General features: G+C 40.4%; 1 protein-coding gene across 7 annotated transcripts in view; it reads left to right on the forward strand.

Annotated features, from left to right (window-relative positions):
* Positions 1-24114, forward strand: part of SKIC3 (SKI3 subunit of superkiller complex) — a 53421-nt gene that overhangs the window by 12832 nt on the left and 16475 nt on the right. For all 7 annotated transcript variants that reach the window (XM_049795218.1, XM_049795217.1, XM_049795220.1 and 4 more), the window contains 20 exons: positions 4928-5061; positions 5717-5803; positions 5893-5996; positions 6107-6233; positions 7427-7606; positions 8432-8556; positions 9002-9255; positions 13357-13459; positions 14254-14430; positions 15379-15523; positions 15691-15769; positions 15889-15950; positions 16073-16129; positions 17261-17329; positions 18278-18352; positions 18970-19111; positions 20290-20383; positions 20969-21046; positions 22363-22487; positions 23344-23467. In XM_049795218.1, the coding sequence (XP_049651175.1) occupies positions 4928-5061; positions 5717-5803; positions 5893-5996; positions 6107-6233; positions 7427-7606; positions 8432-8556; positions 9002-9255; positions 13357-13459; positions 14254-14430; positions 15379-15523; positions 15691-15769; positions 15889-15950; positions 16073-16129; positions 17261-17329; positions 18278-18352; positions 18970-19111; positions 20290-20383; positions 20969-21046; positions 22363-22487; positions 23344-23467 (2341 nt within the window). The remainder of the gene's footprint in view (positions 1-4927; positions 5062-5716; positions 5804-5892; positions 5997-6106; positions 6234-7426; positions 7607-8431; positions 8557-9001; positions 9256-13356; positions 13460-14253; positions 14431-15378; positions 15524-15690; positions 15770-15888; positions 15951-16072; positions 16130-17260; positions 17330-18277; positions 18353-18969; positions 19112-20289; positions 20384-20968; positions 21047-22362; positions 22488-23343; positions 23468-24114) is intronic.

Raw genomic sequence — 24114 nt, forward strand, 5'->3', positions numbered from 1 at the left:
AACTCCACCAAACAGCAGATAATTGCCTGAAACCACAAGGGTAGGTGTCACAAATTTTTAGTCTGGTAGACTTCATATTTAGACTTAAAAGATAACGTTCTATTCAAGTTAATGTAAAATACAGAAATGTTGTATAGTACAACTGCATCCTAAGAAACTTCACTGACTGTAAATCTTCATCCACACTACCTGGGAATGAGGGCAGTTATTATGATCTAGTGATGCATATCTAATCTGAATAGAGCCATTATCTGATGGTTATAAATGAAGGAGCAGCCAAAGTGGACTTTTTTCTGACAGGGACAAATGCAATGAAAAACTTCTCAGTAAAGGCTTTGTCGTGGTTTAACTCCAGCCAGCAACTAAGTACCACGCAGCCGCTCACTCACTTCCCCCATCCAGTGGGATGGGGGAGGAACTCGGGAAAAAAAAAAGGTAAAACTTCTGCGTTGAGATAAGAACGATTTAATAGAGCAGAAAAGAAGAAATTATAATGATAATGATAACACTAATACAATGACAACATTAGTAATAAAAGTATTGGAATGTACAAATGATGCACAGGGCAATAGCTCACCACCCGCCGACCGACACCCCGCCAGTCCCCGAGCAGCGATTCCCTGCCCCCCCCCCCCCCCTTCCCAGTTCCTAAACTAGATGGGACGTCACATGGTATGGAATACACCGTTGGCCAGTTTGGGTCAGGTGCCTTGGTTGTGTCCTTTGCCAACTTCTTGTGCCCTGGCTGGCCATGAGAAGCTGAAAAATCCTTGACTATAGTCTAAACAATACTGAGCAACAACTGAAAACATCAGTGTTATCAACATTCTTCGCATGCTGAACTCAAAACATAGCACTGTACCAGCTACTAGGAAGACAGTTAACTCTATCCCAGCTGAAACCAGGACAGGCTTGAAGAGGTAAAAGTATGCAGACCTGGCTAAACAGTCATGGGAAATTATTAAAAGCAAGGGAAAGTACTTGCCAGTGAGGGAGATTCAGAAGGCCTGTAAATTTGGGCAAAGGAAATGTGAAAACAGAACAAAGTAGGTAAAAAGAAGTTTATTGCAGAAAGAAGGAAAATAAGGTGATTCTTTTCCATCCATGTTCAGTGTGGAAGAGCTCAGGATGACTTCTACTCCGTGACCCATCTTTTCAGGGGATTCATCAAACAACTTGTCTGTGATTCTAGCATTAATAGCAGTTGCTATAAAACAAGACAAGAAAAATTAGCATTAAGTAACTATGAGATACTGACCTGGAAATTGACCGAGGAACATAAAGATGAAGTTGCTGAAGTACTGAGGGGTTTATATAGTTGCTTGCTTAAACTATCTTGGCATCCAAATGCTTGGAGGTAGATAATGTGACCCTAAGTTTTAAAAAGGATTCTAGGAAAGATCAGGGAAACCACCACCAAATCTGATATGTTAGTGCTTGAATTAGTTAAAACTGAAAGAACAAACAGAGTTAGGGAATTTATGGAGAAGAATTGTACTGAGGGATAGACGTCGTGGCTTTTGTAAAGTAAAGGTTTTTTTAGAACTCCTTGAAGGAGTTTACAAACACGTAGATAAGGGAGATGTGATATAGTCTTCTCTGATTTCCAGGTGGTAATTGATAAGACCTCTTACAAGACTGTTAAGGAAACTAAGCAGCCTTTGGTTAAGAAATACATTTGTAGCATTGAGTGGGTTTTGTCAGTTTTAAATAAATTAAACGCTAGAGTACAGTATAGTAATAAATGTCTGTTTTCAGGCTGGAAAGAGGTGTCCCTGACATTTTCACCAATACCTGTGTTGTTCACCTTCTTTTCTAGTCATTATGAATGTTGAGTAGTAAGGTTACAAAGTTTGCTGCTATTCAAAGCAGACTGCAAAACTCTTTTAAGAGGAGATTACCAGAGTGGGTAACTAGGTCTTAAAATAATGAATAACATTCCATAGTCTTAAATGCAAAATCATGCAGTGTGGGAACAAATGTTCCCACAAAGCTATCCTACAGTCTTGCTGAAGTAGAGAGCAGAAAGGTCCTTATTTTGTACGAAAAGTAGGATGGTTTCTTTCCCCTTCTATGCTTTACAGGCAAGTCAGATATTAGGAATTACAGGGAAGGGAATGGTTAGTGAAACAGAGCACCAACATGCTGTTGCTTTAAGAGCTTTAGCAGCATGGTGAAATCTGTGCATTTTTAGTACTCATCCACCCCTTCTCAAAAAGAAAATAGTAGTAGAAGTTAATAGACTAGTAATAAGGATGATCAGATGTATGGAAAATGCAGCATGTAAGTAAATAGTCTGTAAGTCTTTTTCCAGCCCAGAGAAGAGATGATTCTGAAATCTGTGAAGATAAAGATCAACTGTTTTGTTTCCCTGTGTGAGGTCTAGTTAGTACCAAATGAAACTAAATGCTGGCAGGGGCAGTAAAAACAAAGTAAGTTTTGTTTCTCAATGCAAGGTGTAAGTTAAGCTAAGCTATTGTGCGTTGTTAGAAGATGCTGCTGATGCAGAAAGTTTCCTTGAGTCCAGAGAACGTGGAAAGTCAGAGAGAACTCTGGGGAAGCATTGCTTTATGCTTGGCCTGTCTTACTGGCTGTGTCAAGTCAGACAAAAGTTCATCAGATTTGAAAATAAACATTGTTAATTGAGTTACTCAGAAAGTTCTTGCTTTTGAAGAATGCTGATGCTCAACAGAGATGCCCTCATTCTCTGAGGTGAGATTATACTGCGTATTGGAGAAGTAATCAATACTGCATAGAAAGGTACAAAGTTACCCTTGCACAGGCACAGAGTTAAATCCCTGGTTTCAGTAATATTTTTTCTTTAAACACTGAAGTGTAAACCAACTTGTTTATTGAAAGGCCATTGCTTCTTCAGAACATAGTTCGGAAAAATATAGCATTCCCTTTATAAGGCTGGCAACTAGAAGGCAATCAGTCTCTCCACATGTCTGAGAGGACCTTTCTAAAATCAATTTAACTTTTAAACTTCAATAGATAGAAATTTTACCGAACAATTTCTTCAACATGAGGGAGAGCAGTCAAAATGTATTGGTTTTGTGTGGCAAGGTTTTGGTAGTGGGGGGGGTTACAGGGGTGGCTTCTGTAAGAAACTGCTGGAAGCTTCCCCTGTGTTTGAGAGAGAGAGAGCCCATACCAGCTGGCTCTAAGTTGGACCCGCCGCTGGCCAAGGCCGAGCCAATCAGTGATAGTGGTAACGCCTCTGTGATAACATTTTTAAGAAGGAAAAAAAAGTTGGGACACAGAGAAACAGATGCCGGAGAGAGGAGTGAGAACATGTAAGAGAAACAAGCCTGCGGACACCAAGGTCAGTGAAGAAGGAGGGGGAGGAGGTGCTCCAGGCGCCGGAGCGAAGATTCCCCTGCAGCCCGTGGGGAAGACCCTGGTGAGGCAGGCTGTCCCCCTGCAGTCCAGGGAGGTCCACGGTGGAGCAGATCTCCACCTGTAGCCCGTGGAGGACCCCACGCTAGAGCAGGTGGGTTCCCGAAGGAGGCTGTGACCCCGTGGGAACCCCGCGCTGGAGCAGGCTCCTGGCAGGATCTGCGGATCTGTGGAGAGAGGAGCCCATGGAGCAGGTTTTCTGGCAGGACTTGTGACCCCGTGGGGGACCCACGCTGGAGCAATGCGCTCCTGAAGGACTGCACACCATGGAAGGGACCCATGCTGGAGCAGTTCGTGAAGAACTGCAGCCCGTGGGAATGGCCCACGTTGGAGAAGTTCGTGGAGGACTGTCTCCCGTGGGTGGGACTCCATGCTGGAGCAGGGGAAGAGTGTGATGAGCCCTCGCCCTGAGGAGGTGAAACGGCAGAAAATACCGTGTGATGACCGTGAACCCCATCCCTGTCCCCCTTTGCCGCTGGGGGGGCTTGGTGAAGAAATCCGGGAGTGAAGGTGTGCCCGGGAAGAAGGGAGGGGTGGAGGGAAGGTGTTCTGAGATTTTGTTTTATTTCTCATTACCTTGCTCTGGTTGATTTGTACTAAATTGAGTTAATTTTCCCAAATTGAGTGTGTTTTGCCTGTGACGGTAATTAGTGAATGATCTCTCCTGTCCTTATCTGGGCCCGCAAGCTTTTTGTTATATTTTTCTCTCCCCTGTCCAGCTGAGGATGGGGGAGTGATAGAACGGCTTTGGTGGGCACCTGGCGTTCAGCCAGGGTCAACCCATCACACAAAAAAATTGTTCTATTAAGTGGTGCTTTATTAGACTGAAAAATTGTAATTAACAAGTGTGCTGGTTTTGGCTGGGATAGAGTTAATTTTCTTCCCAGTAGTATTATGGGGCCGTGTTTTGGATTTGCACTGGAAACAGCATTATTAACACAGGGATGTGTTAGTTATTGCTGAGCAGTGCTTGCACAGAGCCAAGGCCTTTGCTGCTTCTCCCCCCACCCCACCAGCGAGCAGGCTGGAGGGGCACAAGGAGTTGGGAAGGGACACAGCTGGGACAGCTGACTCCGACAGACCCAAGGGGTATTCCAGACCATAGGGCATCATGCTCAGCATATAAAACTGGGGAAGGAAGGAAGGGGGGACATTCAGAGCTATGGTGTTTGTCTTCCCAAGTCACTGTTAGGTGTGAATGGAGCCCTGCTTTCCTGGAGATGGCTGAACACCTGCCTGCTGATGGGAAGTGCTGAATGTATTCCTTGTTTTGTTTTGCTTGCGTGTGTGGCTTTTGCTTTACCTGTTAAACTGTCTTTATCTCAACTCATGAGTTTTCTCACTTTTACTCTTCTGATTCTCTTCCCCATCCTACTGGGCGAGACTGAGCGAGTAGCTGGCTGGTGCTTAGTTGCTGGCTGGGGTTAAGCCACGACAACAAGATTTAAAAATACTGGGAACAGTGGTGCTCTTTGTAGTTAGTTCCTTTTTCTCTTTTTACTTGATGAAACTTTTCTCTTGTCAACAGCTCTTGAGGCTCTTGGAACTCCCGAGGGTCCTAGTCTTCGGTGGAAGAACCTTATCCTTCAGTTGAAAGCAGAGGCTTTGATAAAAATAGCTGATGTTGATGCTGCAGAAGAAGCCATTAAAGCAGTTGAGCAGGTATTTCCATTGACTAAAATGTATATATTTTTATTATTTTGAAAAGTGTTCTCATCTTTCTGTACTAAAAATTCAAGCTGTGTATTTCTCCCCTTGCCTCCTTTTTACATTCTGTGTGGTTTAGACAACACCTGCCAACTATGGTGTAATCCAAACACTCCTTCCTCCTCTGTTTTTTTAGGCTTTGCTATCTCTCTTTTGCATTCACAATTCTGATTTTAGAAGCTGTCACTTTTGACCTTGTCCAGTCTTGCTCAGTGCTGCTGGCTTCTTGCTACTTTTATGGCTGTTGTTCATTTTAATTTGAATTATTGTTACAATCCTAGTTGCTGTGTCCTTCATTCACTTGTCATTAGTCATGAACAATAGCATATTATTTTAAGATCAAATGCGTAAGCTTTAAGCAGAAGTTGCTTCCCCCCTTTTTTTGTCACAGTTTCATTCTTCACTGTTTAGACTTCTGTACCTTTGTCCTTGCTCTCTGCAATCTTGTACCTGCTCTCCATCAAAATTATTCTGTCTGAGGCTTCTCAAGCATGTTTTATCTAAATGTTTTCTTGTCTTTATCTTCATGCAGTCTGCCTGCTTTTGATATCTTTGATTCCTTAATCTTGGGAGAGTATAACTTGGTCATGCCTATCACTTGGTTTTCTAGATTGTGGATGCAAGCAGCAACCCGGTGGTTTTAGCTATAAGAGGTCAGGCTTATCTAAACAAGGGTTTAATTGATCAAGCTTCAAAGGTTAGTGCTGTATTGTCCTTCCTGTAACCTAAGTCAAGTTCTTGGTTTCATAGAGCATATAACTAGGGAAGAATTACATCCTTTTGCAGATTTCACAAGAGCTCCTGTTGTCCCACCCTGATCTGGCCGAGTCCCATGCTCTAGAGGGTTTCATCCATTATTCCCAAAAGAACTATGAACAGGCAGAAAGAAGGTAGATTTTTTTTTCTTTCCTCTAACAGGGAAATGTGGGAGGAGAATAGCATGTAGTGTTTTGCAGCTTTTGAGAATTTGTCTGATCTGACCTCTGTTCCTTTTATTCAGTTTTCTAAATGCTATTGAAAGAAAGGCTGAAACTGCAGAGTATCATCATTACCTGGGGCTCACATACTGGTTCATGAGTGATGAGACAAAAAAAGACAAAGGAAAAGCACTCACTCAGTTCTTGAAGGTAAAGGCTGCTTTAACTATTCATGTAGAATTAGTGTTTTCCTATATCAGAAACCAAATATGGAAAATATGCTGACTGGAGTGACAGACTTGAGTATTCTGCTTGTTACCATTTACAAGTCTCCAGAGCCTGTAAACCAAGTTCAGCTGTCAAAAAGGCACTGCAGGGAGCTGTGCAGTTACTTGGAATCTCCCTGCTTTTGTTTTCCTCTTTTCACCTAATTCTTGAGGCCTTTGATTTAGCCAAATGTAGTGGTGATTCTCTCAATCTTCTCTCCTTGAGGGCTGTAAAGTTGAGGCCTCTAGATGACCAGCGTAGATCTTTGAAGACATTTTGAAGTCAGGAGGGCAAAATTGAAATTGGAAAAAAAGTGAGGAAGGAAAAAAATGAGAACGGTGTTAGAGTTTCAGTGTCTGGCCAAGGAAGTAAGTCTGCAAAACCCCATAATTTATATACTTTTCCTGATCTTTGGGTTATTGGTGGTTATGGCTTTTTCTCTAAACATAGGTAAGAATGTGAATCCAAAAGATAGTCTGATATCTTTATTGGAAACATGGAATTATACAAAATAAGACTGTAGGCATTCTAAACTTGCCATATAACTTCATGATAGGTTTTGGCAACTCAGATCAGTGCCTACTGTTTGCACTTCAATAACAGCAGAATATACTGGAGAATGTAGTTAAAGTGAACAATACTTTTGGTTCTAAACTGTTTTATGTAAGCTGGTTTTTTTTTATTATTATTGTCAAAGCTGTTTTCTGCTGCTTGGGGTCTGTGGGTTTCTTAAGTATAAAGAAATATGCCAAGCATGTCTAAAAAGGAACTTAAACTTTAGAAAAGCCTGAAATTAATTGTGATGTAATATGGCAAGAATATGAGCATAATGGTTGAAACAGAGTAGAATATGAAAATGATGAGATGTAGTAAGGAATTTTCTCCTAGCACAACTAGCTAATTAGTAATTCATGTACAAAATGTTTTGTGTCGTGAGGTTTGTAGCAGATTCTGCAAATATTTAAAGCTCGGGTAATCTCTGAAATCTTAAAATAAAGTTTGACTACTCAGATTTGTCACAGAAGGAGCTTAAATAAGTTGATAAGCAGAGATTGAATAAGTAATTATCACTGGACCTGTCCATCAGTATAATCCTTCAGAATGCTGTCTTATATTGTGTTCATATTTCCTTATAGGCTGCAAAACTGGACAGCTACTTGGGAAGTGTCTTTTGTTATTTAGGTAACTACTACAGAGACATTGCTGGAGACAAAAGTAGAGCTCGTGGTTGCTATAAAAAGGCTTTTGAACTGGATGGAACTGATAAAGAATCTGGAACAGCAGCTGTAGACTTAAGTGTGCAACTTGGAGACATGGTATTCTATATTCAATGCTTTGGATCACTGCTATTTTGTTTTTCTGTTAATCTTGCTCTTTGAGCAATCACTTCAGGTTTCCTCTGTATTGGAGAATAAGATCTGAAAACAGATGTTCTGTCATTGCTTAGCAGCTTTCTTAGTTGGACCTCCTTCAATTTCATGTTTCAATTCCAAATTAAATCTATGTGGGGAAAAGGGTGGGTGAACCAAGCATAACATTGTAGTCATCACATACGTGATTTAGATGAAGGATTTTTTCAGTAGGGAACATGAAGAGAAAGTTAGTTTTCTTTTCATATTTAACTTGTGCCACATGTTTTCTCCACCCCCACCTCGCTGCTTTCAGGAAAAGCACACAAAGTCATCAGAACATTTAAAAAACAATTCTTACAGCATTGTACAGAAAGTTGTTAGCCTACGATATTACAGAGCAAGAAAGCCACCCATACTTTGGCAGATTCCATTTGAACATCTGGAAAGTCAGTCTAAATATCTGACTTGCTGCAAATACTTGTATCCTTCTCTAGTTTAAGAAAAAAAAAGTTAAAAAAATAATATGTACGAAACTGCAGGAAGCTACTGTCGATTTGCAAAGATGGGTACATAAGAAATAATCATGGTTTTAGATGTGATAATTTCCTTCTCTAATCTGCCGCTCAGCCTGCCAGTTTTAAAAAGCCCCTGTAACATTTCTTCATTACAGTAATTAACAGATTAGACAGTTTAATGGTTTTCTGGATTAGCAGTATTCTTCTTTAACAAGAACTTTGTTCTTTGCACATACGTATGTTTACTAACCTGGCATTTTTGGTGCTTTGTTAGGACACTGCTCTGTCAATCTTGAATGAGGCAACTGAAAAAGCGAGTCCTGGTACAGCAAAATGGGCCTGGCTTCATCGTGGACTTTACTACCTGAGAACTGGTCAGCCGTCACAAGCAGTGGCTGAGTAAGAGAACTGTTCGCTAGTTTACGTTTAAGTAATTTTCTATAAATTGCAATAAAATGGTCTTTGATCTTACAAGCTTTGGAAGTTAAGTTAGCTGATTATAGGAAGGCTTGTACTAAACAATGGGAAATGGGTCTGAGCAAGCTGTGTCTATCTTCAGTTCCAGAATTAGCACAATGTAGTCTTTTCAGCACAGCAGTGTTCTGTACTAACAAGCCTGGTGACAGGCTTGTCATAGACAGCACAGTATAGCACTGAATAATGAGCCAAGATTAGGTACCATGTCTAAGCTTGTTTAATGTGCTCTGAAGATGAAAACACTACTATGCTGTGTTTAAAAGTTCTGTATAATTTTTTGTTTCTGTCCTGAGAATATACAATGCAAGAAAATAATTTATGTTGTATCATCTTTTGTTTAAATAAATTTATATCTTGCTATCTTCAGTTTGCAGGCAGCTCTCAGGGCTGATCCAAAGGATTCCAACTGCTGGGAGTCTCTAGGGGAGGCTTACTTGAGCAGAGGTAGCTATTCAACAGCTCTAAAATCCTTCAGGAAAGCAAGTGAGCTGAACCCAGAGCTCATGTACAGCATTTACAGAGCTGCAGCAGTTGAGCAGATTCTAGGCAAATATGAAAATGCTATAGCTACCTATCAACAAATCTTAAAGAAGACAGAAGATTATGTGCCTGCACTGAAAGGTAGTATGTCTGAATTTGAAAGTATTAACTCTTTCTCCCTCTACACACTGTAGTGCTTAAGTATTGTGGAGAGGTTCTTGGTGTATTGAGGTTTGCCTGCATGGAAAGATAGGGTTGGATTTGGGGTATATAGAGTACTGTGATCCCCTGCATGAAAGCTAGTGTGTAGTAGCCTGCAAATATCTAAAGAGCTCTTAAATCATGATGCATGGGAGTGATTACTTCTCTTTCAAGTAAGTAGGAAAGGTAATTGTTCCTGTGTAGCTACCAGGCCAAGTGGGTGGAAGAACCGAAGATAGGTAGAGGAAGCCAGATAATGGTGCTGCAGTTTCACCTAAGCAGTCAAACTGGCTCAACAGGCAATGAAGTCAGGCTGCCATTTCAAAGAGGTGGGCTATACTAATTTTCTGCTGCTCCTGACCATGCCTTCCTCACTTCTTGTGTTAGCTCTGGTGATTCAGACCCCTCTGAGCTTCTTCAAGTAATGAAAAATAGCAGTAATGTATCTCGAGAGGTCTCACAAGTATTAGAGGTGGCAATAGGTAGAAGTCTTCAGTATGTAGCTGGGACCAGAGAGAAAGGGGGGAACTGGAACTCCGTTCTGGTGAGAGAACTGTGATTCTCAAGTGTGGTAGGTTGACCCTGGCTGCATGCCAGGTGCCCACAAAAGCCGTTCTATCACTCCCCGCTCCTCAGCTGGACAGGGGAGAGAAAATAAAACAAAAGGGCTTGTGGGTCAAGATAAGGGCGGAAAGATCACTCACCAATTACCATCACAGGCAAAACAGACTCCACTTGGGGAAAATTAACTCAATTTATTACCAATCAACCAGAGCAGGGTAATGAGAAATAAAACCAAATCTCAAAACACCTTCCCTTCATCCCTCCCTTCTTCCTGGGCACAACTTCACTCCTGGATTCTGTACCTATCCCCCCCAGCAGCACAGAGGGACAGGGTCAGTTCATCACACATTATCTCTGCCGCTTCATCCTCTTCAGGGGCAGGACTCATCACACTCTTCCCTTGCTCCAGTGTGGGGTCCCTCCCACAGGAGACAGTCCTCCAGAAACTTCTCCAATGTGGGTCCTTCCCATGGGCTGCAGTTCTTCACGAACTGCTCCAGCGTGGGTCCCTTTCATGGTGTGCAGTCCTTCAGGCACAGACTGCTCCAGCATGGGTCCCTCACAGGGTCACAAGTCCTGCCAGAAAACCTGCTCCATGGGCTGCTCTCTCCACAGATCCACAGGTCCTGCCAGGAGCCTGCTCCAGCACAGACTTCCCACAGGGTCACAGCCTCCTTCGGGTACATCCCCCTGCTCCAGCGTGGGGTCCTCTCTGGACTACAGGTGGAGATCTGCTCCCCCGTGGACCTCCCTGGGCTGCAGGGGGACAGCCTGCTTCACCATGGTCTTCACCACGGGCTGCAGGGGAATCTCTGCTCTGGTGCCTGGAGCATCTCCTCACCCTCCTTCTTCACTGACCTTGGTGTCTGCAGAGTTGTTTCTCTTACATGTTCTCACTCCTCTCTCTGGCTGCCTTTTCTGTGTGCCCTGCAACTTTTTTTCCTTCTTAAATACCACTGTTGCTGATGGGCTTGGCCTTGGTCGGCCCCAGGTCCGTCTTGGAGCTAGCTGGCATTGGCTCTATCAGACATAGGGGAAGCTTCCAGCACCTTCTCACAGAAACCACCCCTGTAACCCCCCCCACTACCAAAACCTTGCCACACAAACCCAATACATCAAGATATATAATATTTGGAGGATATAAACTTTTGATAGCCAATGAATAACTGTTTGGTTCACATTCTTCCTGCCACTTAGTCTTCAGTCATTCTGACCCCATACATCCATCTGAAATAGATGCTGTTTGCTGCTTGGTACTGGTATGAATTTTTAAGTTACAGGTGTTCGTTGTGTGTAAGGCCTTTTGATTTTGGGGTGAATGTAAGCTGATTCTTGTAAGACTAAGAAGTGTTGGGTTACTACTGCAACAGTAAGGTTTTCATCTGAAAGGGCTGCAGGGTGGTTGTCCATCTACCTCCTCCTGTATAATTTTGTCACTTGGAGATTGCCAGGCTGAAGTGACATGACAAAAGCTCCATGATGGAGTTGGAGAGTGTTGTGGATGAGCAGTTTTACTAGTTGTAGGGCAAGAAGCTGACTGCAGCAGCAGTTTGCAAAGGTAGTGTATAGAAGTATGCATGTGCATATGGCTTTTTTAGTGTCTGTAGGTGACAGTTGACAGCGTTACCTGGAATAAAATGCTTAGAGAGGACATAAGCACACAGTATCAAGGTTTCTCCCCTGCTATGGTTGCCTCTATACTTATTCTTTTCTTAAATCTCCTAAATTTTCTCTCGTAATCCTTCTCATCCTAATCTCTGATTTGTTAGCTCCAGATACTAGTTCAAGTCTTAAAACGGTCTTCACCTTCTTAGAGACTGTTTAATATTTTGTCTGGTACGCTATCTTTTGTGGCTGTTCTTAAAACTCTCTGAAACATACATCAGTGTTCTTTTGGTACTGTTCTGATCAGTTTAGACAGTTTCTGAATTGAGTTGTTGGAAGCATAGTCTCCTAGGAGGTGAGAGAATGACTATAGTGATGTTACTTGAATGCATCTTTTTGATGTATTTTATTTTTGTGTTACTAAGTAGTATGTTTATTCTGCCTCTGCTCCAGTATATCTTTTAATGTGTAACTTTGGGGAATAAAATCAATTTTGTTTTTAGATTACAGAGCTTCTTGACATCTGAGAAGCTCATGATCTTGGGACACAAATACCTAGTGGGGACAAGATAAAGATGCTTGCAAAACATGACTGCTGGGATTAGTAGTTTGGTAAAGGTACAGGGTATGATAGCATGAGGGAAGTAGCTTCAGAACTGTGAAAATAATGCTGAGAATGAATGGTACTCATAGCCAGTGACTTACTGCCAGACAGTCAGTGCTGGTGCCAGCAAGAGTGTAAACCAAGCAGTTATCTTGTTTCCAAAATGCTAGAAGTGGTGGCATGAGATGCAGTTCCTTTTTAACAGTTGGATTTATTTCCCTATGTGGTGGGTTGACCTTGGCTGGATGCCAAGTGCCCACCAAGCCTCTCTATCACTCCACTTCTCAGCAGGATGGGGGCAGAGGAGAAAATAAAATGGAAAAATCTTGTGGGTTAAGATAAACGCAGTTTAATAAAGCAAAAGCAAAGGCTGTGTGTGGAAGCAGAGGAAAACAAAAGATTTATTCTCTGCTTCCCATCAGCAGGCGTTGTCTAGCCACTTCCTGGGAAGTAGGGCTTCAGTATACTTAGCAGTTGCTCCAGAAGACAAATGTCCTAATAACAAATGCCCTCCCCACTCTTTTCTCTTAGCTTTTATTGCTGAGCAGACATCATATGGTATGGAATATCCCTTTGGTCAGCTTGGCTCAGCTGTCCTGGCTCTGTCCCCTCATGAGATCTTGCCCACTCCCAGCCTCCTGAATGAGGGAGGAATGTTGTAGAGAGAGCCTTGAGGCTGTGCAAACACTGCTCAGCAGCAGCCAAAACGCTGGTGTGTTATCAACACCTTTCTAGCTACCAATACAGAGTACAGCACTATGAGGGCTGCTATGGGGAAAATTAGCTACATCTCAGCCAGATCAAATACACCATGTGAAGTAAATTCTTCAAGTCTTCTTCAAAGACTTCCCTGTTTGCCCACTTTGACATTCATTCTTCTTTTTGTGTTTTGGCAAGAATTTTTCAGTCATATGACTGAAAGTTGGTGTAATTGTCAAAGACTTACCAATGCCAAGCAGATATCTCATGAGGGCTTTACTTAATATTTGAGGACAAACTCAAAGCTTAAATGCTATGGGTTTTATAATTAATCAGGTTTATTTTAATATGCAAATTATTCTGCTGTTCACACTTGACAGGGTAGGTTAAAAGCAAAGTCTCTGTTATGAGCACTGTGGGTCTTTTGATTTTGGTGTAACCTGTGCAGGGCATAAATCTTTATATCAAGCAGAACACTGAGCAGGCTTCCACCCTTCCACCCATCCTCCTTTATTAAGCATATCATAAAATCATCTCTTTTCATAGAGGATATTTTCTCTTATTTTCAGGACTTGGTGAGTGCTATCTCATGCTGGCAAGATCAGCCCTTGATAACTATCTTGATAGGAAGGCTGTGGATTTCATAGAGCAGGCTCTTGAATTTTTTACAAGGTTAGTACTAAATATTCATTTATCTAATTTCCACTGGGATTGCGGGTTGACAGGCAGAAGAATAAGTGTTTGAGCATTTTCAGTTAAACTAAATCAAATGGACCAGGCTTCTAATCTAGAAGTAAGAATGTGCTTATCGAAATGGTTTGTATAATACATTCTGGACTTACACTGCTTAAATGAATGGTAATTATGGAGTTTTGTTTTTTCTGTTTAAAGAGACAGTCATTTCATTGTAACACAAGTGTGAAATGACACACAGTTTCCTCCAGCAGTCCTCCCGTATATATGGGGCTGGGAGGAGGGTACTTCTACCAAAAATGGTGGATGAGAGCAAATTGTTACTTCCATCCCTCAATCTTTTTGTTTTGCATTTCATGCAAAATGCTTTACTGTCCTAAATTAAATCTTGGGATAGCTGCTGTTACAGGAGAAGGTCCATCAGATTTCTGCAGATGAGTCATGTCAATATAATATGATAGTGCTCTGAAATGCAAGAGTGGGTGTAGTCAGTTGACATGTTGAAAGGTAATGGCTAGTTTTCAGAACTGACTTTTAGTCCCAACAAAGTTGGGATACATGGGCATTTTGCAGTTTCTCTTTTTTTGGTTATTTTTGACCTTTAGACCTATAGCTTGAATAGGAAGAAAACTGAATTTAAAAAAATCAAACAGCATATTGATTAATTAAATTTGAAGTTTTGTGCCACTTCGAAGTAGCTAACTCTCTTTCAGAAAAGGATATTGAAGTGTCTGAATGGGTGTTGTGTGGGTTTTCTATATCATTAATTACAGGGCAACAAAGCATCGTCCTGATGTATCTTGCCTCTGGAAACTGCTCGGAGATACCTGTACTAGCGTGCATGTTATTTCACCAACCAAAGTGAATGTTCAAGTTCTAGGATCCCTTCTGGGTAAAAACGCAGGCAAACAGATGCTGAAGAAGAGTGAGCTGCTCAGACTGGGAGGAAGGTAGTAAATTTTTGTTATCAAGAGTTTCTATGCAGCTTGAGACTCGATAGAGTTTTAAGTATTCTAGACTATTTCATTTCTAGAAAATGAAGGACACGCTGATCTGTTGACACCTGCATATTGAACAAAGATAAATGATAAATAAAGTCTCATGCTTCTTCCAAATTGCACTACTCATTTCAGGGTATGTTTCCTGAATTGCCAGACTGGCTGTCAACACTTCATCTAGCACCTGCTCTTCTCCTTGTTTCTGTCTCCAGAGCATGGCTACATTGCTTGTCATTCAACAAATTGCACCTCTAAATGGAGTAGTTGCAGTGATTGCTAATTCTCCCAGGACTACTAAAGTCCAAGATAATACTTTACGCTTTCTGTCTGTACTTCTTCCTTATAAAAATGTTATCAATTCTTGCCCTAGGTGTGGGGTCTAGAGTACATTGGAAGAGGGAATTCCTTGTTTCTGGCCCTGGAAGCTCATGATGGTAGAAAATATTTGTAGTATTTCTGTAGCCTCTTTTGTGACTCCCTCTGAGCTTTGTGCAGTTGGATGTGTAAGGCAAGAAATGCAGCTGCTTAGTAAATCTCAACCACAATAGGTGAAGTCAAATACTTGCTAGGGGAGGTCTGATTAACTGTAAAAATGACTGTTTGTTTTAAGTAAAAGCATGCATATTGCAACTGACACAGCTTTGATTTAATGCACATCTGTGGCTTCACAAGTGGTGGGCACTACAGACTGCCTTTAGACCAGGACAGATTCTGTGAAGATAACTGTCTGAATGAAAATCAGTTAGTTGTTGTTTGCTTTCTATTCTTGTCTGGTTTTGTTTGTATTTATGCATGTTTGCTTTGTTTAGGTTTTTAAGCACTCTTTCGAATGTTTTTCATCTTTCTGCTCTTCATGTAGAGAGGCTTGGAATAATGCTTCTGTGATTCATGTTTCTGTAGGTGTTACAGCAGAGCTTTACAATTGATGCCTTTGCCTAGCATATGGTGTGATCTTGGAATAAATTATTATCGACAAGCAGAGCACCTCACAGCGGTGGGCACTGACATGAATGAAATCAATGAACTGCTAGAGAAGTCTTTACAGGTATTGCCTGGTTTTCCTGTTACATTCTTCAAAATTTAAATTGGTGTTGGTGCTTGTCTGCATACTCTTTCTTTCCTCAATAAAATCTACATCTCTGAATAAGTAAGTGCATAAAGTCTTAATTTTTGCTCTTCTAGTGATATAATCCACATTTGATTTTCTTCCAGTGTCTCAAAAAAGCTGTGAGGCTTGACAGCAAAAATCATCTTTATTGGAATGCACTTGGTGTAGTTGCTTCCTGTAGTGGTAAGTCTTCAGTGAAACCCCTAGCTCCATAATATCTTAAATTAGAAGGCAACTTGACTAATGGTGTTTATGAAATTCAGTTAGATCTAGCTCTCATTTTTTTGTTTTCCCCCCGCCAGCTATTGGGAATTATGCTCTTGCTCAACATTCGTTCATCAAATCTGTTCAAGCTGAGCAAATCGTAAGTGCTGTAGGCAGCTGCCATCTGTTTCAAGTGGGCATTTAAAACTTTTTTCCCCTGATGCAGTGTTATTTTTGAACATAGTAATAATACATTGGTTTTAACTTTTTTTTTCTGTTTAGAATGTTGTTGCCTGGTCCAACTTGGGGGTTTTGTATCTGGCAACTGGAAACATTGAGGTAACATTCTTTCCCATCCTCAGATACTGTTTCCCTTTCCATTTCTTTTTGTTTTTAAGGGAATGTATGGGGACAGGAGTGTGGGCAAACAGTGAAGAATGGCCCTCTCAGATTCAAGAAATGTAGTTCCTTTGAATGAACTAAAATTGGCACTTGTGCCTTACTTGAGGCACACCAATGAATTAAATATTTGTTCTGGAGAAGATAAGTGAAATTCTTCTGGATTGGTGAGGTTGCTTTCCAACTAACTGGAGAGAATGAAAAGTATTTGGAAGGACTGAGAAGTAGTTAATCAAACCAATGCACACAAGGTTTGACCAAGAAGTATTTTAATTGTAAGTCACCAACTAAGCTTTGAGTTTGAGTTTCCCATAAGTAGCTACTTTCTGCTCATCAGCATATCGTATGATTTATTGTAATTCTGTGTAACCTTCAGAGTTTCTCTGGAGAAAAATTAGAGTACATCTTAAGTGAAGTCCAGAGTTCTCATGCAAGTAAAACTAAATCCTATCCTATTTTCTGGTCAGAATTACAGAAATTTTATTTAATTGGAAATGTGATTGTCAGAATTATTTTTAATAAAAATAACTTGGGTACTGCAGACTGCTTACTGCTAAGACTACTAATGCTAAGACTTTGTTCACCTTACGCCACTTTGGGGAGGAACTGTAAACATAAGCAATACATCAGGAAAAGATAATGTGTGGGTGATGATCAGTTTTACCATTTTGAAAATGTGGGTTTTTAACTTTTTTGGCATGAAGGAAAAACAGATTTCCAAAACTGGATCATCCAAGAGTCAGATTTTAAAGTAATAGTTGTTCTAAGGGGTAATCTAGCTGCTGAACTGTTTCAAGAAGGAAATATATTTGGAAGGGATGGGAACTTTGATCTTGTAAAGATTTTTTTTTTTTTTTTTTTTTTTTTTTTTTTTTTTAAATAAGACTAAACTGGTTTATTTCTCTGGGCAATGGATTGTTCTCCATGGCACAGGAGGTGTTTTTAGTAGTGACCTGATTTTGTCCATGAAATCTCTTCCAATACTACTGCATCTCAATACCTGTGTATATTCAAAAGTGCTCTGTTACCATGCCAGACAGTACAATAGCACTTCTGTCTTTGATTCTACAGCAAGCTCATGAAGTCTTCAAGGTAGCCCAGTCTCTGGAGCCTTCTTACTTACTGTGTTGGATTGGGCAGGTAAGATGACAAAAAATCGTAATACTGTGCACCAAAACCAGTTGTTAGTCAAAGAGAGGACTTGGACTCCATCCTAATAATTGGCACTTAAGCATGTTCCTGAAAATTAAATTTTTTAAGTAAAGGGAGCTTCTACTTGCCCTGAGGATGGATGGGACCCTTCATTTCCATAGTGGTAATACAATGGAAGCTACATTCATCAAATACCTTTGTATGTTTTTCTGGATGATATTATGAGTTCTGTAAGAAACTAGTTATTAAAAAGACAATCAGTGTTTGTGCTCTGAAGCTTTTTATTGAGGATTGTCAACAAAGCACCATCTTCATAAGGTGCTAGTTATTTCAGCTTCAGCTGTACCTTTAGCTCATTATATGGCACTGCTTAACTCTCTTCTCAGTCCCCGCTTCTAACACCACTGTTAGAAAGAGTTAAGTCTCTAAGGTACCTGCAACAAAAGCAGTTCTTAATTCCTGGGAAGTCCCTTCCTCCCCTTGCCACTGAGGGTTGGATATGCTCCCGCTGGTATTTAGGCCATCCGTGAATAGTAGGAATACTTCTATGATCACCGTAGGTACACATCGTAATTCCATGCTGCTGACCTGCTAATAGTATCTAATTGAAACTGGATTCTAGGGAATAACATCACATGTAGACATTCAGCTCCTATCAGATGATGTTATAAGTTGTGCTAATACCCACAAAGTCTTTGTTGTAAGAATGTCAAGTAGCAGCAGCAGACCTTAAGTACTGATACAGAGTAAACTGCTTGCGCTCCTTTTTATTGTGTTCATTTTATTCTTAAAACCAATGTTTCTGAGAGAGTATGAAGAAAAGTAAGTGTCTTCATGTTAAATGCCTAAGATGTACCTGAAGTAACATGTGCTGAGTTTATGTCAATGTTATAATTTTTAAAGTACCTGACCACAGCAACCCTTGCTTCTCTGTAGGCTCTTATTGCAGAGGCAGTAGGCAGCTATGATACTATGGATCTCTTCAGGCACACAACTGAACTCAGTATGCATGTAAGTATACCAGTTGTATCATCATGAAGTTTCTGCATATCTCATGTCTCTACTTAAGTGATGTAATTTTTTAAAATATAGGTATGTCTTGAATGATGAAATAGTTACGGTCATGTTTCAGATGAGATTGTCTGACTTCCATGTTGTTGTTCCTAGCCTGTGCTGGCACTGCATAGCAGGTAGCTATTTTATTAAATGCTTTAGTCCCAGTGGTCCAAGAAATCAGCTCTGTAAGTCATGAATGTCTTGATGTTCCACAGAATTGGACAGAGATCAAAGGCATAAATTATAACTATTCCAGGAGACAGCAAGGACATTGTCAGTACCCTGAGTTCTAAGAAAGTGGAGGACTTTACACTCTTTTATAGCTTTTTCATCTCTCATCCCTTCAGTGCAGGAAGTGATATGCTACTGTAAGAATTCTGTTTGCCCAAAGGACAAGCTAAAACTGTGTGGACTAATTCAGTTTGGTGTTTTCTTCTCCTGCTTAACACTGATGCAGATTTTTAGCCATGACTCTGCCTTAAAACACAGAATTGTTACTATAATCTGTATTTCACTGTTGCTTGAGCAGGTTTAATGACTCCTGTTTTGGGGTTTTTTGTTTGTTTCTTGAGACTGAGGGAGCAAAAGGCTATGCCCACTGGGTATGTTCAACGCTGCAGGATAAAAGCAACAGAAACACTGAACTATATCTGTACAACATTGTTCAAATGAATGCTATTCCAGCAGCCCAGGTGGTCTTGAACAAATATACAGGTAGGTAATTTAAATGCCTCACTAACCTGTCAAGCCTAATAGATGCATTCAGAGTGAACGGTTACACATGTACTAGTTCTGGCAGAGTGATCTGTCCAGGTTGGGAAGAGGCTTTTGAACTGTAAGGTAAGTAACCAAAACAGGGTAGGTGGGCCACTGATTTTTGTTATCACACAAAGATGAAATAGGTGCGAGTTCTGCCTGCCTACTCATTCCAGCAGATTTTGTTTCAAAGACTGATCAAAATAAGGAGCAGAGCTTTGTCATGCTTGTCATCAGGTGTTAGCTATCAGACTTCCTTTGGGTGAGTCTGTATGCATAGGTGCAGATAGATGCTAGTTACTCTGCCCCTGTGCTGTGATGTTTGGCAGAAGCCTGCTGCTGGATGCTGTGTAACTCCATCACCTCAGGCATATGATTGTGTTAACCTTCAGTAGGAGACGGACTGTGTTCTTGGGCATGGCTCTGAGCTAGTGTGGCCTCCCTGTTGGGGTAGTCTTGTGTATGTCTAGCTGGGAAGGTAGATAGAACAAATGTGGATTTTCTTTAATCTGCATCTATTACTGTAAATAAATGCTTTGGTAAGTAATCTGTTGCTGATTTTTGAGAGCTACAAAATAAGGTGCAAGCATTTAAAATGAGGTACATGTGAGGCTGTGTTTGTGCAATCCCTGTTCTTTAATGGACTGCAGGAGGGGCCTACATGGTCCTTCCTAGTCTGGGAGAAAAGGTTAGAAGTCTGAGATGAGATAACAGCTGACAAATCTGTGCCTTAGCTACCAATAAGCATTGCAAAGTTGTAGTATTAAAAATAAACTGTAAGATTCTACTAGTATTTTACTAGAGTCAATACAAGCTGAATAGTTTCCTATTTCATTATAGAAAAACCAAACCACTGTGGGCTGAAAAACTTGAAATACATTGAGTGCATTAGTGCTGTGTCATAAGATTGTAAACATTTTTGAGCTAACCTGATGTCATGTTGTGGGGCTTCATATCTTTTCTGTATTTGCCTGCTGCCTGTCAAAATGATTCCAGTGAGCAACTGACAGAAGCATTTGGCAATTTGTTTTGTATATATGCATACACTGTAGCATCAATGTACCAATGTTTTTGTAATGCTTTTTCACAGCTCTTCCTGATGATGTTCTCCTATATTGTCAATTCTGATTTTCTAGAAAGAAATCCAGACGATGCATCAGCTTTCACAATGCTTGGTTATTTGAATGAGTATCTGCATCTAAAAAGGCAGGCAGCAGATGCCTATGAGAGGTAAACTTAAACCCTCGGAAAGTTTCCTGATAGAAGCTCCTTGACCTCTTTTTCCATCCACCAGATGAAAAACTTAAGGGTTTTTCATTTCCTTTAGTAAACCTTACTTTCTGAATTCAACAGTACATTTCAAGTAAGTGTACAGTAAGGAGAGGTGTGGGTATGTTCTTATATCAAAATTAGAAATGCAGAACACAGAACTGGAGAAGTAAAGGTATTCCAAGGCTTGCGTATCTTACCAGGACATTTAGCTAATTCACTGTACTGGATTTAAATGAAATTTGGGGAGCTGGTAAACTTGGGTTTGGTTTTGGTCTTTACCTTGTTCTAATTAATGGAAGTGTTTGGGCTTTGGTTTTGTTCTTTATTTCTCTTTTTTTTTCAAATGGTAGGGGGAGGTGGCGAAGGAAACCATGTTTGGTGAACATGTTTGCTGATGCATTAAAACAGTGAAATAGGTTCTGTGCTTAATTAGCATAGAAAAGCTTCTGCATAAAACATTTGTACATTCCGCCCTGAGAACTATTGTAAAAATATGCATACTGTAGTGAGATGGTAATTCTTCTTAATTGTGGTTATTTTCAGGGCAGCTTCATTGCTGAAAAACTCTGAGGATACCGAAAAATACAATATAGCAATGCAAAACTATGGCAGGTCACTATGGTAAGTGTTTGTTGACATACTTTCCCAGCCCTTAACTTCAGCTTTGGATATAGTGAATGTGGTGGTGCAAAACAAGGGTGAGGCTGAAAGGTGAAAGGTGGTTGCTAAAAATAATCCATTAAACATCATTCTTAACTGTAGGCAAGCTTGACTGAACTTTTTATGTGCTCCAGAAATGGGTAGTGTATTTAAAAAAAAAAAAATCAAATTGCAAGGAATTGCCATATGTCTTCACAGTTTATAACATGCCAGTGATTCTCTTATCCTTAGCTTGATACTTAAGTGCCTTAACATAGTCTACACAATGTAGCTGGTTTATGGTCTCCAGAATAAATTGGGTTTTTTACAGTCTCCACACTTGAGATATGTAGTAGTCTGAATGTAGTATGTAGTCTGAATAAAATGGCTGCTTCAGGGTTTATTCAAAATCCCTTCTACCTGCCCTTTGAATTTGTATTGACTTGTACAACCTGAAGCATGTGGGGTTGGGGTGTTGTGTACATGTATGTGGTCATTCTGCTGATGACCCTCTCTGCTGCAGTCCTACTCAAAATTAAAAGTGCCTTTCACAGTTCCCTTCTGGTTCTGAGGGAATGCAGGACATAAGTCTTAACAAATGAAGACTTTCAGACTTCTCTTTGATATGAGGTAGCTCGTGCTCTGCTAATTAGATATTTGTCAGCTCTCTAGGGAAACTTTGTATATTCTTAAGTTTCTGTACATGACACTGGAACCCGTAGGCTGTGATAATGTGACAATTCATTCTTTAACTTCAGGGAAGATTTTAGAAGCAACTCCAGTTTCCTCTAGTCTCACATACAAGCTGTATGCATGGTGATTCCTGTGTGCAACTTACACACGAGCGAAGCTCCAGTAACAAATAACTAGTTCTAATAAACATAGTCCTATATAATTTCTTCCATAGTGGTCTTAGAACAAGACTGCTGTAGCTCTGTCAGTATGTGCACTTGCCTGTCTGCATGCGTGCATACTTCGATTTGCTTTTTTCACATTTCTCCTTTGCTATTTTCTCCTACTCCATTGTGTTAACCATTAAGTGACATCCTTACATATAGCTGTCATGCAGATGGAGAGGACTTTTTCATTTCAATTATTCTTCATGCAACAGGTAGAGAGAGTAACTGCTCTAATGGAGGGTGCGGAATGCTGCACATTCTTGTCCTAATCTCACTCTTTCCAGTTGTCTGCTTACAACTGCTGTAGAAAAGAGGATACTGGTCTGCAGAGACAGCTTGTCGGAATCATAGCAGCTGTTGCTACATCTTTCATACCAGTGACTTATTTTGTTTTTACAGTGCCCTTGGTCAGTGTGATAAGGCCATTGAGGTTTATGCATCAATACCCCTAACTGAGTTTGATGGCATTGTAGGGATAGCATTAGCCTACTTCAAGAAAGGACTCTTACAAGAAAGTATCAAAGGTAAGCATGTGCCTAATGCAAAGCATTATCGGACACTTCTCCTAAGATGAATCTTACCAAAATTTGTCTGACCAACGTAGCTGTAGTTCAGTTTATTTCACTCTTTCAGTCCTAATGCATAAGTACAAATTCCACAACTATTTTAATCATTAGGCTGTTCAGCAGGGTGCTAGAACTATTAAAATGTACGAAGGGAAGCTACATTTCTTCAAGTGTTTAATTCTTGTCCATTAAGCTGTTGTGCTTTTAGCTTCCTGTGTTTTCAAATGAAATGGTTTTCCTGGAAATATGAATTCTGGGTAGGAGACTAATGTGTTGTTGAAAGCACTTTAGCTTTAGTGCTAAATGTAAGTGCTGTATTGTTGTGTTCTGTACTGCTAAGATGTGAGACTTCACAAAAAAGTATACTGAATTGTCAGTGTAGAAGTATAAGCACTCGTGAAGGAGCAGCCAGCTCAGCATTTTAAATAACTCTCAGTTTTTAATTGGAGTGATATGTGCTCATCTGAAATACTATTTTATATATAAACTGTCTTGGGAGTATTTAAACTGTGTTCTTTAAGGCATTTTCTGGATATCCCAATATTGCTTTTCAGTTCTGTTTCCACTTGCTACATATTAAACAATTCCCAGGCTCTAAACAGCCCTGTAAATCTGGTGTTTCCTAACATACAGCTACTTCTAGAGTCTTAGTCAACTTTTTTGTCTTCTGCCTATGATTTGAAGTGTGAAAATACAGTAAACCTGAAACCAAAGTGCCCCTGTGTGTGTGTTCTAATATCATGCCTTTCTAGAGGCTTTATAAACATTGTATTTTTTTCTCCTACTTCAATCCTGTGTCTTCAATTTTTACCAGCATATGAAAAAGCCTTGTCTGTTGCTGAGTCTGAACAAGATAAAGCACATATCCTGACTGCCTTGGCAATAATAGAGTATAAACAGAACAGAGTGCAGACTGCAGAGACACTGCTGTTTAAATGGTGAGTGGAGGGAATAATAATCAATATGTGCTGTTTTATGGTACTGCTGAATCCTCAAATTTACTTTTGGGGGGATCTGAGGTGGATGCAGTGTTCTTTTAAGTTTATTCATGTGATATACCTGTTTTGTTTTATGGCCTATGTCTTCTTCCATATTCTTAAAGCAGTGTGGAGTGGAAGAGTTAGTGGGGCTGGGCAGTTTGGATGTCTAATATCCTTGAATGATAATTTTAATAGGTTTATCTTTTAAGATAATATTAATCTGTAGTTGTCCTAAGCACTAGGCAATATTTTTGCTCTTTAGCTGTAAGACATCTAGATGACTAATGAAAACAATTTGAGTTTAAATAGTCAGAAATCTCCAGAACAATTGTGTTCCAACCATCATAGGCAAGGACAATCTTGTACCTTCCCCATGGAAAAAACAGATCTGTATCAGTTGTTCATGAATGTCTTTTTTTTTCAGAGCTGTGGAGGCTAAAAGCCCATGCATCATTGTTAGTCTCCTGGCAGCTATGGATTAAGAGCTAACATCTCAGCCTCTCAGGATCAACTCTCTGTCAACAGAGAACTCCAGTAGTGGCTGTACAGTCTCCATCTTGCCAGCAGACTCCTGAAGTTACTGAAATAGTGAAGGTCCATGACCT

This window comes from Accipiter gentilis, chromosome Z, assembly GCF_929443795.1.
Source record: "Accipiter gentilis chromosome Z, bAccGen1.1, whole genome shotgun sequence".
NCBI lineage: Eukaryota > Metazoa > Chordata > Aves > Accipitriformes > Accipitridae > Astur > Astur gentilis.